Genomic DNA, 16,593 nt, shown 5'->3' with positions numbered 1-16,593 from the left:
TGGTGGTGATGATGGTGGTGGTGGTGATGATGATGGTGGTGATAGTGGTAGTGATGGTGATGGTGGTGATGATGATGGTGATAGTGGTGGTGATGATGGTGGTGGTGATGGTGTTGATGATGGTGGTGGTGATGGTGGTGATGGTGATAGTGGTAGTGGTGGTGATGATGGTGATGGTGGTGATGATTGTGGTGATGGTGATGATGGTGATGGTGATGGTGGTCATGGTGGTGGTGGAGGAGGTAAAGGTGGTTAGGGTGATGGTGCTGATGGCTATGTTGGTGAATTGTAGGTGGAGTGGTGGTGATGGTGGTGTAATGATGAAAGGCATCAAACCTTTAATGAGTATTTACTAGGGAACACTGCACTTCACTAAAGTGCTCTATTTCAATAATTGCAATCTATTTCTCACACAAACCTTTAAGGTAGGTATCATCAAACTCATCTTAGCGAGGAGGACACTGAGACACGATAGGTGACATCCCTGGGCCAGGTTCACAGGCCAGGGCCCAGCAGGCTAGCGGGTCTAGCATTCCCGGTCAGAGCTAGGCCTTGGCACTAGCCAGTCACCGTTCGCACTGCCACAGTCCCCCGCGCAGAGGGGAGGACGAAGCCCAGCACCTGGATTCAGGCACCAAGTCCCACCCCGAATGGAGGCCCCGAAAGGGTGGCTACAGGAGTGGTGGCCGAACCTGTGAGCTGCAGGATCTGGTCATCAAAGTGCGTCACCGCCTCGTCGTGCATGACCTGGCCTCCGCTCACAAACTCCAGGCGTCCGTGGGCCAGCAGCTCCCGGACCTGGTGCGGCAGGCCAGAGGAAAGGGCCAGGTCAACCCCAGAGCGCGGCGGCTCTGCGGGGACATGTGCCAGCAGCTCGCGGACCTGGTGCGGCAGGCACAGAGGAAAGGCCAGGTCAACCCCAGAGCGCGGCGGCTCTGCGGGGACATGTGCCAGCAGCTCGCGGACCTGGTGCGGCACAGAGGAAGGCCAGGTCAACCCCAGAGCGCGGCGGCTCTGCGTGGACATGTGCCAGCAGCTCGCGGACCTGGTGCGGCAGGCACAGAGGAAAGGCCAGGTCAACCCCAGAGCGTGGTGGCTCTGCGGGGACATGTGCCAGCAGCTCGCGGTGCCTCCCCTGAAACTCCCACCTTCATTCCTTCTGCAGAGGCAGGACACTGTCCCGCTCAGCACGGCAAACCTCCACCCAGAGCAGCACCTGGCCTGTGGCTGCTGCAGGTTATAGCTTTTTAATTTTTTACTTTTTAAAATATATATATATATTTTATTGATTTCAGAGAGGACGGCAGAGGGAGAGAGAGATAAAAACATCCATGATGAAAGAGAATCATTCATCGGCTGCCTCCTGCACGCCCCCTGCTGGGGACCAAGCGGGTAACGCGGGCATGCGCCCTGACCGGGAATCGAACCGTGACCTCCCGGTTCACAGGTCGACACTCGACCACTGAGCCACACTGGCCAGGCTAAATTTTTACTTTTGAAACAATCTCAAAGTTAGAGAAAATGTGCAAGAATTGTACAAAGAGCTCCGTGGGTCCCCAGGCTGGAGTCTTCGAGGCTCACTTTACCCAGTTTCCTTCACGCTCCCCCATGTCTTTCTGTGCAGTGTGTGTTTCTAAACCATTTGAAAGTATCAGTTAGCAAGGGCATGCCTTCTACCCGCAGAAGTTCAGTTAGCGTCAGGGAAGAAAAAGATCATTTTAATCATAGCCTCATGATCAAAATCAGGAGATTCACCCTCGCACACCGCTAGCTAAGCCCCAGACTTCCCCCACAGTTTGCCGAGAGCTCCCCGAACATCCTCCTCCAGGGGTGGCTGTGAGCTGTCATCGCCCCGCGACCTTCCCTGTGGAACAGCTCCTCGCCCGGCCTGGCCTTCACGGGAGGGACCGTTTCGGAGATCACAGGTTAGTCCTTTGGAGAACGTCCTGCAGTTTGGGTTTTTCTCATGACATGCTGAAAGCATGTGTCTTTTCAGAAGACTTTCATCTCATCCACGTCTTCCAACGTGCTTCTAATGCAGTGGTTCTCGACCTTCCTAATGCCGCGACCCTTTAATACAGTTCCTCATGTTGTGGTGACCCCCAATTTCATTGTTACAAATTGAACATAATTAAAGCATAGTGATTAATCACAAAAACAATATGTAATTATATATGTGTTTTCCGATGGTCTTAGGCGACCCCTGTGAAAGGGTCGTTCGACCCCCAAAGAGGTCGCGACCCACAGGTTGAGAACCGCTGTTCTAATGTTTTTGAAATATCGGAAGAATAGTAGATAATCTTAAGTAAATGAATGGGAGAATGGAACATAACTAATGGCCAAAGAACGTGGGCCATGTCGCCACCCTGCTGTTCACAGACTGTCTTTTTTATTTGCTTTATGAAGGCGCAGTATTTATACTGCATTCACTCAACAAATAAGGAATGAGCCCCTACTCCGTGCTGTTTTAGGTGACCACCTACTACACGCCAGGCCCTGTTCAGGCTTTGCGGATCCAGCCATGGAGGAAACAGACAAAAACCCCTGCTCCCAGCACGCTGGGCCATTGAGTTCCCTGCCCGGGTGTTTGTTGGGACCCTCCGCTCCCCGGCGGGGAAGTGGGGGTAGGAGACAGACAACTGGGCTTGGCGCGTCCATGGAAGAAAGTGTGGACCGCCCACTGGACACCTGGAGAAACGTACTTTGTCAGACATGCATGGTTCAGAATCCCTCCTGTCACATATGAGCTGTGACCACAGGACCGTCACCTGCCCTCTGCGAGCCTCCCCAGCTCCGTAAAGCGGGGTCACTAGCCCCCCATAAAGCCAGTAGGGAGGGTCCAATGAAGAAATGTGTAAAGAGCAGGAGCCCAGCCCAGCTGGCCCAGTGGTTGAGCGTCGACTTATGAACCAGGAGGTCACAGATTCCCGGTCAGGGCACATGCGGGCTCGATCCCCAGTGGAGGGCGTGCAAGAGGCAGCCGATTGATGATTCTCTCTCATCATTGATGTTTCTCTCTCTCTCTCTCTCTCTCTCTCTCTCTCTCTCTCTCTCTTCTTCCCCCTTCCTCTCTGAAACCATTACAATATTCATTTTTTTAAAGCAGGAGCCCAACGCTGGCCACGGCCCCATCGAATGGAGGCTCCTCCTCATGACTCCGCAGGGGTCCTCAAATATTGTATTTGTTCCCGTTTTGTTTTTTTACTTCAAAATAAGATATGTGCAGTGTGCACAGGAATTTGTTCATAGTTTTTTTTTAACTATAGTCCAGCCCTCCAATGGTCTGAGGGACAGTGAACTGGCCCCCTGTTTAAAAAGTTTGAGGACCCCTGCTCCACAGCTTCAGCTTCAGACACCCCTCCAGGGGGCCCCGGAGCTTCCTGATCAGCCTTCTTAGCTTTGCACCGCTTATAAGCCACGGGGACCGTTGCACGTGGTCGGGGTGCCCAGGTCCGGGCCCATGGCCGCGCACACTCGGAAATGAAGGCTGCAGGGGTGGGCACAGGGCCACCCCAGGAGGCCCGTGCAGGGGGCCCACTCGGCAGGGCTCAGTGCCCGGCGGGGGAGCGGGGCTGCGGTTTCATGAGGGGCCAGGAGGCCAGGGTCTGTGCAGCTGCCTGGAGGGACCGCCGACCGTGCCACATCTCAGCAGCCCTGTGCCAGCCCAGGGGCCGCCCAGCCCTGCCCCGTGCCACCCGTCACCTGGAGCTTCTGGGTCCTCGAGGCGAACTGGTCCCACCACAGCCGGAAGTACTCCTGCTCCACGGCGATGAAGCGCCGGTGCTCCTTGAGGGTCAGCTCCCGCACCACCGAGGTGTACACACTGGCGGCGTAGATCTGCATGTTCTCCTGGGGGTGGGGGGGTCACCAGCTGGGCAGGGACCGTGCCTGCACCGGCCTCCCCGCTCCCGCTGCCTTCTCTCTGCTCTCATCAAGGACCCACCCACTGCCCGGACACAGGGAGGCTGGGACGCAGCAAAGGACACGCTCGCCAGCTCGGTGAGAACACGCTGTCCCGGAGAGACGAGGAGTCGGACCATGACCCGCCCCGGGCAGTGCCCGGAGGGGCCAGCGGCCCGAGCCAGGAGAGGAACTAGGTCCCAGGGCCCTCCGGGGCCTGCTGGGCTCAAATGCAGGGAAGGCTGTGTAGGGAGCGGTCCCTGAGGTCACCTGCCTCCCTCCCCCCAGGTGGGGGCTCTCGGGGGTGACCAGCTGCTTCCCATCAGGGTCTCCGGGTGAGCACTGGGCAGCGAGTCAGCAGGCTGGAGGGTTATTCTGAGTGACCTGGGACCTTCTCTGGCCTGTTTCCTCTTCCGTAAAAGGGGTGACACGCATGCTCCCCCTCCCCAAGCCAGCTCCATCTACAGGAGTTGTCACCCCAGAGGCTCCCAATGTGCCCCCGACCAGACTGAACCCTCGGCCTCAGCCTCTTCCTGCCCGTGTCTCTGTTACACGAATGTCCTTCGCAAAGTGACGGGTCCCACCACAGCGGCCTTTGCTCATTTGTATAGGTATTTCCTCCCTCATTCCAAAGAGTGAGAGGCAGCCCAGAAACAAGAAAATCGGGGACTTCCACGCCTTTTCTCTTTGTGCCGATTCACTCATTCAGCGATTCTCCGTGTCCGTCAGCACACAGAGAACGTTCGTAATAAAGGGGTGCAGCCACCGCCCCCCCCCCCAGCTGTGGGGCTCCTCTCTGGTGGGAAGCAGGCCATCGCAGGCAGAGGGTGGGAGGGATAGACTGCAGAGCCACTGCCTGCAAGGCCTCACCAGGCAAGTGACTCACCAGGGGAGCGAGTGCCTGCAAGGCCTCACCAGGGGAGTAGAGCGCCCTGGGAGTGAGGGACGGAGTCCCGCCAATATCTGGCAGGAAGAGGGAGAACCAGTGCAAAGTCTGAGGCCTGCACCCCCTGCGGGAGGGGGACGGGCCCAGAGCAGCCCCCAGAGCAGGGCTGACCACGGCCTGACTCAGGCCAACGCACCTTCCTCTGGCCTTGGCTGCCTGTCGCTGGGGGGGAAGCTGGGTTCAGAGGCAGGAAGTGATCGGCTCAAGGTCAGCCGCCCAGTCACCCACCCAGAGGCACACCTGGAGGCAGGCTGACCCCTCCACGCTGGCGCGGACCCGGCGCAGAAACCCACGCTGGGCTGCGCAGGGAGAGGGGGCCGCACCTACCTGGACCGTGTAGAGCCAGCCCACGTCCATGTGGCTGTGGGGCACCACGAAGACCCTGATGGTGTCCTCGGCCCAGGTCCCTGGCAGCTGCAGCACCACCAGCTGCGCGAACAGAGGCAGCCAGCGCGGCAGCCCCATCCCAGAGCCTGGCGGGCAGCGGCCGGTGCGGGGACTTCTCGTCCACAGCCAGCAGGCAGGCCGCTAGGCAGCAAACTGGGCAGCTGCCCCCACCCCGCCCCCCAGACCCAGGGGAGGGAGCAAGGGAGCAAGTAGGCGATTAGGAAGCAGGGAGCCCCGGGCTAGGTGTGGCCTGAGCCCTGCCCTGCGGGGGGGGGGGGCGAGGGGGGGTGGTGCTTGCTCAACAACTTCCAGTGATCGGCCCCCATCTCCCGTTTTCAGGCCATTGCTGTCCACCTTTTTTAAAAAAAAAAAAATTTTAGAGAGAGGAAGTGGGGGAGAGAGAGAGTGACATCAATGTGAGAGAGAAAGAAAACTCGTTCAGTTGCCTCCCACACGTGACCTGATGAGGACTGAACCCACAACCTGGGTACATGCCCTGACCGGGAATCGAACCCACCACTTCTTGGTGTACAGGATGATGCCCCAACCCACTGAGCCACTCAGCCGGGGCCATTGCTGTCCATCTTTAAGCTGAATCCCAAATGCCACCTCGCCCGGCAGCCTGCCAGGTGTCCCCTCAGCCAGGGAGTGCCCAGTGCCCACTCACCTCGCTTGTGGCTCTCTTGAGTGCTCTCTCTTGGCGTCCCCACCCTCTGGGATGGACTCCTGGGCTCCGTGTTTGTCTTGCAAAACTCAATTCCAAACTCAGCTTGGGAAGTGCCACCACCAGGAAGCCTGCCCTGATAGCCTCTCCCTCACAGGAAGCCCCAATCTGGGCCACGTGCTAGGGCCTGGCACTCCACCTTCAGGAGGACAACTGGCCTTCAGAAGGCCTTGCCGAGATCACCGAGCTGGTGGAGGAGCAGACTGTCCTAAACAGCCAGGGTCAGATCCGGGTGCGGGATGGCGACCCTGGACAGACACGTCAGCCCCCTGCCCCCCAGCCGGCGCATCGAAAACTGGGGTGGCAGCGGAGGGCTGTGGCTTCAGTGCCACGCACTGCGGTGACACTGCGGCGTCCCCGGGCCACCTGGAGGCCTGGCGAGGCCGCATCAGGGCAGCCTGGGCCATCTCTGTGGTGGGGGACCACCTGAGCACCACGTGCTCAATGCCCGCGCTGCCCGTGTTGTCGTGTCATTCACTGGGCAACGCACCCGGAGAACAAGGCCGTCCTCAAGCAGGTCGGGGTCCCTCTGCTCCACCGCCTCCCGGGTCTCTCGCCTGAGGCAGACAGGACGTGCCCCGCACCTGCGCCCACATCCTGCCAGGCACACAGCGCCCCATTCGCCATGGCCAGGGGGCCGCGCTCAGCCCAGGGGTGTGGGTGGGTGCTGCCCCCTTCAGGCTGGCCTGAAACATGGCCCCCTCTCCCTCACCCACTTCCCCTCTCCCTCACCCACAGCCCCCCTCCCTCACCCACTTCCCCTCACCCACTCCCCCTCTCCCTCACCCACTCCCCTCTCCCTCACCCACAGCCCCTCTTCCTCACCCACAGCCCCTCTTCCTCACCCACAGCCCCTCTCCCTCACCCACATCCCCCCTCCCTCACCCACTCCCCTCTCCCTCACCCACAGCCCCTCTTCCTCACCCACAGCCCCTCTTCCTCACCCACAGCCCCTCTCCCTCACCCACATCCCCCCTCCCTCACCCACTCCCCTCTCCCTCACTCAGGGCCCGAGCAGAGGGCACTGGAGGACCTCCGGGCTCAGAGCGGCCACTGGGCGTGAGGAATGCGTGACTGGCAGGTGCTAAGCCGCTGGGTGCCTCTGACAAGCGTGCCCGTTCTGCTTCCTGCGATGGCCATGCCACGCCCCGCACCCGGACCACGTCACAGGACACGGCACTGACCTCCTCCCACTGTGGGACCCTACAGAGGACAGGCTCTGATTGTCCAGAGGAAGGCGGGGGGCACTGTGCTCCCCCGGCCAGGGAGGCGCGAGTCTCCCGCCGAACAGTCACCTGCCCCGGGCAGGGCACACCGTGACGGCTCCCGAGGGCCGTGGCTGCAGGGGAAGAGGGCGAAGCTCAGGTGGTCTCGAGGCAGGAACAGCGTGCCCCTCGGGGTATGCATGGGCGGCGGCCAGATGGGCGCCTCCCCGTTCTCCGAGTCCCCGTGACCGCAGCCCCTCTGTCCTCCGGAGCGAGCGGACAGGCCTGGGGCTCACGCTGCCGCTCCATGGTGGGAAACTGCCCAGGGCACACTGGTGCCCATGCCCTGGGGGACCCGCAGCATGGACGGCATCGCCTGCCTCCGCCCTGCCGTGGCCCCGGGCCCGCCCTCAGCTGTGCTTCAGGCCTTCGGGGTCAGGCTCTAGCCCTGGACCTGGGACTTCCAGTCTGTGGTACTTGTCAGGGTGGCCCTGGAAAACTAACACGGGTGCTTCTGCGGTGAAGGCATGACATGGGGGGTGGGGGGGGGTGCCGCGGTCCCCAGGCCAGCCAGGTTTGCCACCAAGAAGTGAAGCAGCCGTGTGTCCGGGCCTGGGCTTCAGAGCCGCAGCCCAGCCGCCGGGGGCCTATCTGTGTGAACAGGCGCATAACCAACTCACACACCTGCTCAGTCAGCCGGGTGCTTGGCCGTCCAAGGCCACCGCTCACCTTCTATCTGTACGGTTTTTAGGGTCTTCTGTTGGGGAATCTCCCCGAGGACCCCTGAGGCAGGGCTGACACCAGAGGGACCCGGGGCCCTTGTGATTCATCAGGCCAGTGACCAGGCTGGCGCTGGAGGGTGTCAGGCCATGGCAGGCCCTGCAGGCAAGGACATACACTTGGTATTTTCTAAGCCATCAGCGAAAGAAACCATCCACAAAACAAAAAGGGAGCCCACTGCAGGGGAGAACACATTTGCCAGTGATACGCCTGATAAAGGGTTAATCTCCAAAATATATAAGGAACTCATACAACTTAACAAAAGGAAGACAAACAATCCAATTAAAAAATGGGCAAAAGACCTAAATAGCCTCTTCTCCAAAAAGGACATACAGAAGGCCAAGAGACATGAAAACATGCTCAAAGTCACTGATCATCCGAGAGATGCAGATCAAAATGACAATGAAGTGTCACCTCACACCTGCCAGAATGGTTACAATCAACAAATCGGCAAATGATAAGTGTTGGCGAGGATGTGGAGAAAAGGGAACCCTCGTGCACTGCTGGTGGGAATGCAGGCTGTGCAGCCACTGTGGAGAACAGTATGGAGTTTCCTCAAAAAATTAAATATGGAAATCCCATTTGATCCAGTGGTCCCACTTCTAGGAATATATCCTAAGAAACCCAAAGCACCAATCAGAAAGAATGTATGCACCCCTATGTTCATAGCAGAGCAATTTACAATAGCTAAGGTCTGGAAACAGCCTATGTGCCCATCAGTAGATGAGTGGATAGAAAAGCTGTGGTACATTTACACCACGGAATACTATGCAGCAGTAAAAAAAAGAATCTCTTACCCTTTGAGACAGCATGGAGGGACCTGGAGAGTATCATGGTAAGTGAAATAAATCAGTCAGGGAAAGACAGGTATAACATGATCTCACTCATATGTGAACTCTACATAACAAAATAAACTAATCAACAGAGTGGATCCAGAGACATGGAAGCAGGGAACAGAGTGCGGAATCTCGGAGGGAAGGTGGGGGAGAGTGGGTGGGAGAGAGGTAATCAACCAAAGACCTTGTCTATATATATAAAAGCCTAAGGAACCAAACAACAGAAAGACCGGTCGCTATGACCGCGCACTGACCACTAGGGGGCAAACACTCAATGCAGGAGCTGCCCCCTAGTGGTCAGTGTGCTACCACAGGGGGAGCGCCGCTCAGCTGACCCACCTGTCCTGGCAGCCCACCAGCCCAGCGGCAGCCACTCACTCCCTCAGTAGTCCTGCAGGTCCAATCTCCGGAGAATGGGCCAGGCACCGACAGACCAGTGCCAATGGCACAATCCCAACAGCACCAGTGGCCTCCTGGAAGTTGGCCTTGGGCACCGCGGCCGCTTCCCCTCCCCAGACGTTCCACAAGGAAGAAACGATATGAAAGTGGCCGCCAGGTAGCTCTCAACAACCAGCTCGACCGTCAGCGGGACGGATCCAGATCCCAGGCCGGCAAGGGTGTCCCACTGCCCGCCCGGAGGGCCGATAGCATCCCAGGTGGCCCCCCACGCCCCTCCGGATGAGCACCAGGTGCAGGGCTCATGGCTGGCGAGTGCCACTGCAGCAGGCGCGAGCCTGTGGCAGGCACAGCAGGGCCAGGATGAGCGGGAGAGGCGGGCAGGAGCGGCAGGTGGCATTGGACTGCCGATTTCGGCCCGATCCCCCAGGCCACCCCGAGGGACCCCACCCATGCACGAATTCATGCACCAGGCCTCTAGTATGCAAATATAGTGGGGCCTTGACTTACAAGTTTAATTCGTTTCGTGACGGAGCTCGTAACTCAAATTACTCGTATGTCAAATCATACGAGTGAGACACGTGATGCTGGGCTGATGTTGTGGCGTTCACTGTGACGTTCACTGTGCCAACTAGCGGTGGGGTATCTGAAGCTGGCTCGTAACCCGAATTTTAGCTCGCAACTCAAAGCAAAAAATCGGCCGAGAGACGGCTCGTATCTCGAAAAACTCGTTAGTCAGGACACTCGTAAGTCAAGGCCCCACTGTATGCATAACCCATGGACACAGACAATAGGGTGCTGAAGGCCTGGGGCAGTGGGTGGGGGGACAGTCTTGAGGGGCTCAATAGGGGGAAAAGGGGAACATATGTAATACTTTCAACAATAAAGAATAATTAGAAGAAAAAAAAAAGAATCCTCCCATAGCCCGGCCTGCATAGCTCAGTGGTTGAGCATCGACCTATGAACTAGGAGGTCAGAGTTCGATTCCCAGTCAAGGCACATGCCCTGGTTGCAGGCTCGATCCCCAGTGTGGGGCATACAGGAGGCAGCTGATCAAAAAAGGGAGGGAGGGAGGAAGAAAATACACTTGATGTTGGAGAGGTTGGGGAAAAAGGGAACCCTCATTCGCTGCTTGTAGGAATGTAGGCTGGTGCAGCCACTATGGAAAGCAGTCTGGCGATTCCTCAGAAAATTAAGAATAGAGCTACCATACGCCCCAGCAGTCCCTCTCCTGGGTGTACACCCGAAAAACTCAAAAATCATGTATTCGCAGATATATGCACCCCTATTTTCATTGCAGCATTATTCACAGCGGCCAAGACATGGAAACAACCAGAGTCCTGTGATAGAGGCCTGGATAAAGAAGACGTGGTACAGCCCAGCCGGCGTGGCTCAGTGGTTGAGCGTCAACCTCTGAACCAGGAGGTCACGGTTTGATTCCTGGTCAGGGCACATGCCTGGGTTGCGGGTTTGGTCCCCAGTTGGGGGCGTGCAGGAGGCAGCCGATAATGATTCTTTCTCATCATCGATGTTTCTATCTCTCTTTCCCTCTCCCTTCCTCTCTGAAATCAATAAAAAAATATATTTTTAAAATGTGGTACATATACACAATGGAATACAAGTCAGCCATAAGAAAGGATGAAATGGCACCATTTGCAACAACATGGATAGATCTTGAGAACATTATGCTGAGTGAAGTAAGTCAGTCAGAAAAAGCTAAGAACCAGAGATTTCACTCATATGTGGGCTATAAAACTAAAACTCGAGAACAAACAGCAGTGTGGTGGTTGCCGGGGGGGAAGGTGGTGGGGGGAAGGGTGGTCCCAATATATGGTGATGGGAGATCTGACTCTGGGTGTTGGGTACACGGTGCAATATACAGATCTTGTAACATAGAAACCCACACCTGAAACCTGTATGATCATGTCAACAAATGTCACCCTGATAAATTTTTTCAAAAAAGAAATACACTTGACACATCTTCAAGGGGAAAAGCGAGTTTCAGAACCCCCTGTATTCGTGTTCTTGGGCAGCCCTCATGACAGAGGGCCGCAAACTGGGGGGCTTGGAACAACTTCTGGGAGACCAGAGTCCAAAGTTGAGGTGCCAGCAAGGCAGTGCTCCCTCCAAAGGCTCACGGGGAAGGTTCTTTCTCACCAATGCCAGCCTTGGGGGCTCCCGGCAGTTCCTGGGGTTCCTTGACTTAGCTCCTCCCTCGAACTTACTTCCACCTCTACCGTCTCTCTCAGCTATCTTGCCTCTCTGCCTCTTCTCATAAGGACACCCATCCTAGCGGGTTAAGGCCCCGCCCACTCCAGCACGACCTCCTCTTAACTGGATTACTTCTGCAAAGATCCCATTTCCAGAGAAGGTCCAGTCACAGGCATGGCGGTAAGACTTCAACATAGCAACTCACTGCAACCCCAGACAGTACAGATTGTGTCTCTGTGCAGACACACGTAGAGAGGTTTCCAGGCATCAAATGTTTGGGGGAATTCCAGAGAAAACTGCCAAAGAGTGCCCAAGTCCTGTTTGTTCAGGAGTAGATGGGACTCAGGGATTATGGCCATTGAGCAAGTTGTGGTGTTCATGATGACTACAGATGGCGAGTGGCCCAGAGACCCATCCGTAACAGCGTGACGAAACAGAGAAGAGTACGTCTCACAGTGCGGCGAGACCACAGTGCAAGCATCAGCTGGGAGGCTGTTAGAAGTACAGGTGACCAGGCCCTACCCAGACCAAATGAACCAGCCACCGTCGGGGTGGGCCCAGCAACGCGGTTTAACAAGCTTCCCGGGTGACCCGATGCACAGAAATCAGAGAAACTGCCACGGAGCCATCGAAACGAGGGATCTATGGGCCTGCGTCGCACAGGGAGACGCATGTTCGCAGGATTGATTCCACTGTATAAAGTCCAACATGGGGGGAACATGTCATATTACTTATGATTGCAATCATAGCTTATAAAACAATAAAGAAATTGGATTAAAAAATATTCAACAAGTTATTTTTTAAAAAATTGGTGAGTAGCAGCAGCACCGCTGAGCGTGCAGATGTGCCTCCAGCCTTGCAGTTTCTCCAGTGGCGGCAGTTCTAGCGACAGCGCCAGGACCAGTCTGGTTGGCCTTCGACCACAGAGCTCTCTCTCATCTCGCTTGGCTGCGGGAAATCGGGCTGAAGCAACTGAACAGTTACAATTCCGTAAACTCTTTATTGGTGGCTTGAGCTTTGAAACCACAGAAGAAAGTCTGAGGAACTGCTATGAATTTTTTTTTGAGAGATCCTGCAAGCGGATAATCAAGAGGACTTGGTTTTGTAACTTCACATCCATGGCTGAGGTTGATGCCGCCATGGCTGCAAGGCCTCATTCAATTGATGGGAGAGTCGGTGGGCCAAAAGGTGCTGTTGCGAGAGGAATCTGGAAAGCCAGGGGCTCTGTACCTGTGAAGCTGTTCGTTGGTGGGGTTAAAGGGGACACTGAGGAACATCGTCTTGGAGATGACTTTGAGGAGGAAAAATGGTTACCATGGAGATAATCACTGAGAGGCAGTCTGGGAAGAGGCTTTGGATGTTCCTTTTGATGAGCATGACCCTGTGGCTAAGACTGTGGCAGAAATACCAACCACCCGTGGTCATCGTGCAGAAGGCAGGCTTGTCTGGACAAGAAATGCAGGGAGCTCCAAGTTCTAGAAGCGGGAGAGGAGGCAACTTTGGTTTGAGATTCTCAAGGCGGCGGTGAGATTTTGGACCAGGACCAGGAAGTAACTCTAGAGGACCTGATGGCTATGGAAGTGGCCGTGGGTTGAGGGACAGCTAAAATGGGTCTGGAGGGCCTGGAGGACCTGGTTACGGAGGGGGAAGAGGAGGCTCTGGTGGTGGACCCGGATATGGCAACCTGGGGGAGGGGGGTGGGGGGGCGGCTACAGAGGTGGCGATGACAGCTCCGGAGGAGGAAATGATGGAAGTGGAAATTGCAACCATCTAACTATGGTCCCATGAAGAGTGGACATTTCGGTGGCAGCAGGAACATGGGGGACCATATGGTGGAGGAAACTATGGTCCTGGAGGAAGTGGGGCTGCAGAGGGAGAAGCCGCTTTCTTCCTATTTGTCCTGAGCGTCCTGTATAAACAGGAGGCTGAGCCCAGAGCTGACAGAACAGCGTCAGGTCATCCAGTAACCATGCTGAGGAGACTCTCAGGCCTGTGTAAGCACGCAGGGCTGTGGCAGAGGACACCAGGGCAGATGCGGAGCCATTCTGTGAATGGGTTGGATTATTTAACATTACCTCACTGTGGAGGGAGGATTGTAAAAAAAATGCCTTTGAGAGTTTCTTAGCTTCTTACTTGTTTCTTTTATATATATATATATATTTTATTGATTTTGTACAGAGAGGAAGGGAGAGGGACAGAGAGCTAGAAACATCGGGGAGAGAGAAACACTGACCAGCTGCCTCCTGCACACCCCCCACTGGGGATGTGCCCGCAACCAAGGTACATGCCCTTGACCGGAATCGAACCCGGGACCCTTGAGTCCACAGGCCGACGCTCTATCCACTGAGCCAAACCAGTCAGGGCTACTTGTTTATTTCTAATGGGCTTTGTAAGAGTGTAGACGCATTCCTTTCTGATGATGTTAAATTTGTAAGTTGCAGGTGACATGTGAAACCTTTAAGAGTTTTCTCAAAGTTTTGAAAAGCTATTAGCCAGGATCTTGGTATAAGACATAACGTTTTTCCTTTCAAAATAAAAAAGGTAAGTGTGTGTGTAGATTTAAGAAGCTGTTGTACATTTATGATTTAATATATTAATACTATAGGGGGGGGAAGAAATTGGCAACCTGGTCACAAGAAGGATTACCTCTAGGGGAGAGAGGAGAGAGGCAGGGCTGGATTAAGAAGAGACAGCAGAGCCCTGACCAGTTTGGCTCAGTGGATAGAGCGTCAGCCTGTGGACTGAAGGGTCCCAGGCTCGATTCCAGTCTAGGGCATGTATCTTGGTTGCGGGCACATCCCCAGTGGAAGGTGTGCAGGAGGCAACTGATCAATGTTTTTCTCTCATCCGATGTTTCTAACTCTCTATTCCTCTCCCTTCCTCTCTGTAAAAAATCAATAAAATATATCCAAAAAAAAGAAGAGACAACAGAATTTCTGAAGATGTTGGCATGGTTTTACTTCCTGACCTGGTGCAGGGTTACACACGAATTTCCTTCAAAGTTAAGCATTGTTATAACTGTAACACACTTCCTATATGTCATGTCACATGTATTTCCTATATAAGTATTATTACACGTGTAACATCCCTGTGTATCCACACACCTGTCTTGCTGGAATGTCACATATCAGAGATGTTGCCTGCCCACCCTACATAAAACAGCCCACCTCCCAATGCTCCCTTCTGGTTTTCCCACAGAACTGACTGCTGACATGTACATCATCTTTCTTCCTGCCTTCCAGGGCCCGGCACTGTTCTCTGCTTACAAACACCAGGTCCAAGTGCACCAGCGCGGTGTCCGCTCCCTGATGGAGCCGCGCCTCAGGGGGCACTCAGTTTCCGTGCTGACAGCGCTGGGGACACCACACTGCAACTGTGGGTTTACAGACGGTCTCACTAGCTCGCCTCTCCCGGCAATTCCTGGTGCTCAGGGGACTGTGGACCAGCACGTGGTCCCAGTGAGTGAGTGACTGACTGAACCTCCTGAAGGGGGAGCCAAACCAGATCTTCATGCGGCCCCTTCCTGCTCTGCCCCCGCCCCTCCTGCTGCAGTGCCTGCAGCTCACACCTCCCTCCGGGCTACACCGGCCTTTCAACACATTTCTAAATCAGGAGCAACTGGCCTCCATTTGACAATGACGGACAATCAGTAAGAAATTTTCATTTTGAAATAAATTTATTTATCTCACCTTTTCTGGCCAACTCAATAGCTTTGGTCATTTGTACAAAGATTCTAAAAATTGGTTTTCCAGGCAAATGAACTTCATCATAACAAGCTTGAGCTCTGACCTCAGTCCCTGTGAAGTCTGCGCCGACAGCCTAGGGTGGACATCGTCTGAGCCTGGGAGATGCCCCCTGCTCTCAGCCGGAGGTCCACTGTGGCCACGGGCTCCTCGCCTTCCTCCCCAGCTCCCCCAGAGGTCATGTGCATCTGTGGCCGAGAAGCCCGTGAAATGCACGGCTGTATTATATAAAAAGCCATCAAATACATGTAGTGACGAGAACTCGCCCCCTACCCTAGGTTACTCACCAGACAGGTTACATGATGTACACCAATTAACGTGCCACAGAAAAAATTACATTTTCTGAAAAAAAAGAAGAAAAAACAGGACACAGGCCTCCTGCTTTGATCGGACGGACTGCGTAGTCCCAAAATTCACACCCCACCACTCTCCATGCCCCGCCGTCCTCTGGGCCGGCTCAATCTCATCCAGGGAGGAGGCGCGCACACCCTCCATGGGCATTTGGGTTCTGGCTTCAGCAGCTGCAGCCAAGGTGTGTCTTCTCTCTTGCAGAACGCTGACCTCACGTCTCTCTCCTGGGTCCCCAAATTCCAGGAAGCATAAAAAATAGCAGAGCACAAGCGTATACTTGCAAACTTTAAAAATACAACAGTCACGGTAACGAATATGACCACACAGCAGCTTACAAGCTGGGCCCTATTTTTCATGGAAGAGCATTTAATAAAAAGTTAAAATGATACCTACACTGTCTTTTCCAAGCCGAATGCACCAAGTAATCCTACTGCACGTATGACAAGGTAACACTGAAAACATCTCCCAGAATGGTCTGCAGGTGTCTTTACCATGATGAAAACGCAGACGGAAAACCAGGAGAGAGGAAAAAGAAAAATGGTTTCCGCCTCTCCAAGCAGTCAGTCCTCCTTACCGGCCGAGCCCATCAGCAGATAACCTAGAGGACAAGCGGGGAAATTTACCGTCACAACCTAAACACCCGGCCCCTTGCAGAATGCTCCCCCGGCCCAAGGTCACCGGAAGCACTCCAACTGCATCAGAGCAGTTACAAGTTCCCGTCTGGCTTCAGTGTCCCACCTCCAGGGCGTCTCCCTTTTTTTCTTGCCTTGTGACCCAGGTTTGCACCCTAGTGACTGGGCTGCTCCGCATTCTGCAAATATTTCCTGCGAGCGTATGGATGCTTCACAACTACAGACCCACCTGTTTCCTTCTAATCAGCAACGTCAAAAAAGGAAAATCTCGCCCTCGCCGGTTTGGCTCAGTCACGCAGTGGTTCTCAACCTTCTGGCCCTTTAAATACAGTTCCTCATGTGGTGACCCAACCATAAAATTATTTTCGTTGCTACTTCATAACTGTAATGTTGCTACTGTTATGAATCGTAATGTAAATATCTGATATGCAGGATGGTCTTAGGCGACCCCTGGGAAAGGGTCGTTCGACTGCCAAAGGGGT

At 55.0% G+C, this 16,593-nt stretch overlaps 1 protein-coding gene and 1 pseudogene across 1 annotated transcript in view; one reads left to right on the top strand and one right to left on the bottom strand.

The window, feature by feature from the left end:
• Positions 1 to 5,399, bottom strand: part of MAN2B2 (mannosidase, alpha, class 2B, member 2) — a 37,230-nt gene extending 31,831 nt beyond the window's left edge. Inside the window, exons 1-3 of the mRNA XM_014538276.1 lie at positions 5,174 to 5,399; positions 3,703 to 3,849; positions 693 to 798 (exon numbers count right to left, since the gene is read on the bottom strand). Of these exons, the coding sequence (XP_014393762.1) occupies positions 693 to 798; positions 3,703 to 3,849; positions 5,174 to 5,311 (391 nt within the window). The 5' untranslated portion in view covers positions 5,312 to 5,399. The remainder of the gene's footprint in view (positions 1 to 692; positions 799 to 3,702; positions 3,850 to 5,173) is intronic.
• Positions 5,400 to 10,989: 5,590 nt separating this feature from the next.
• Positions 10,990 to 13,461, top strand: LOC102242946 (annotated as a pseudogene).
• Positions 13,462 to 16,593: the final 3,132 nt, after the last annotated feature.

The sequence above is a fragment of the Myotis brandtii genome, unplaced genomic scaffold (assembly GCF_000412655.1).
Source record: "Myotis brandtii unplaced genomic scaffold, ASM41265v1 scaffold188, whole genome shotgun sequence".
NCBI classification, from domain to species: Eukaryota; Metazoa; Chordata; class Mammalia; order Chiroptera; family Vespertilionidae; genus Myotis; species Myotis brandtii.
Note: the sequence above shows the minus strand (reverse complement) of the source record. Positions and strands in the feature narration are given on the sequence as shown.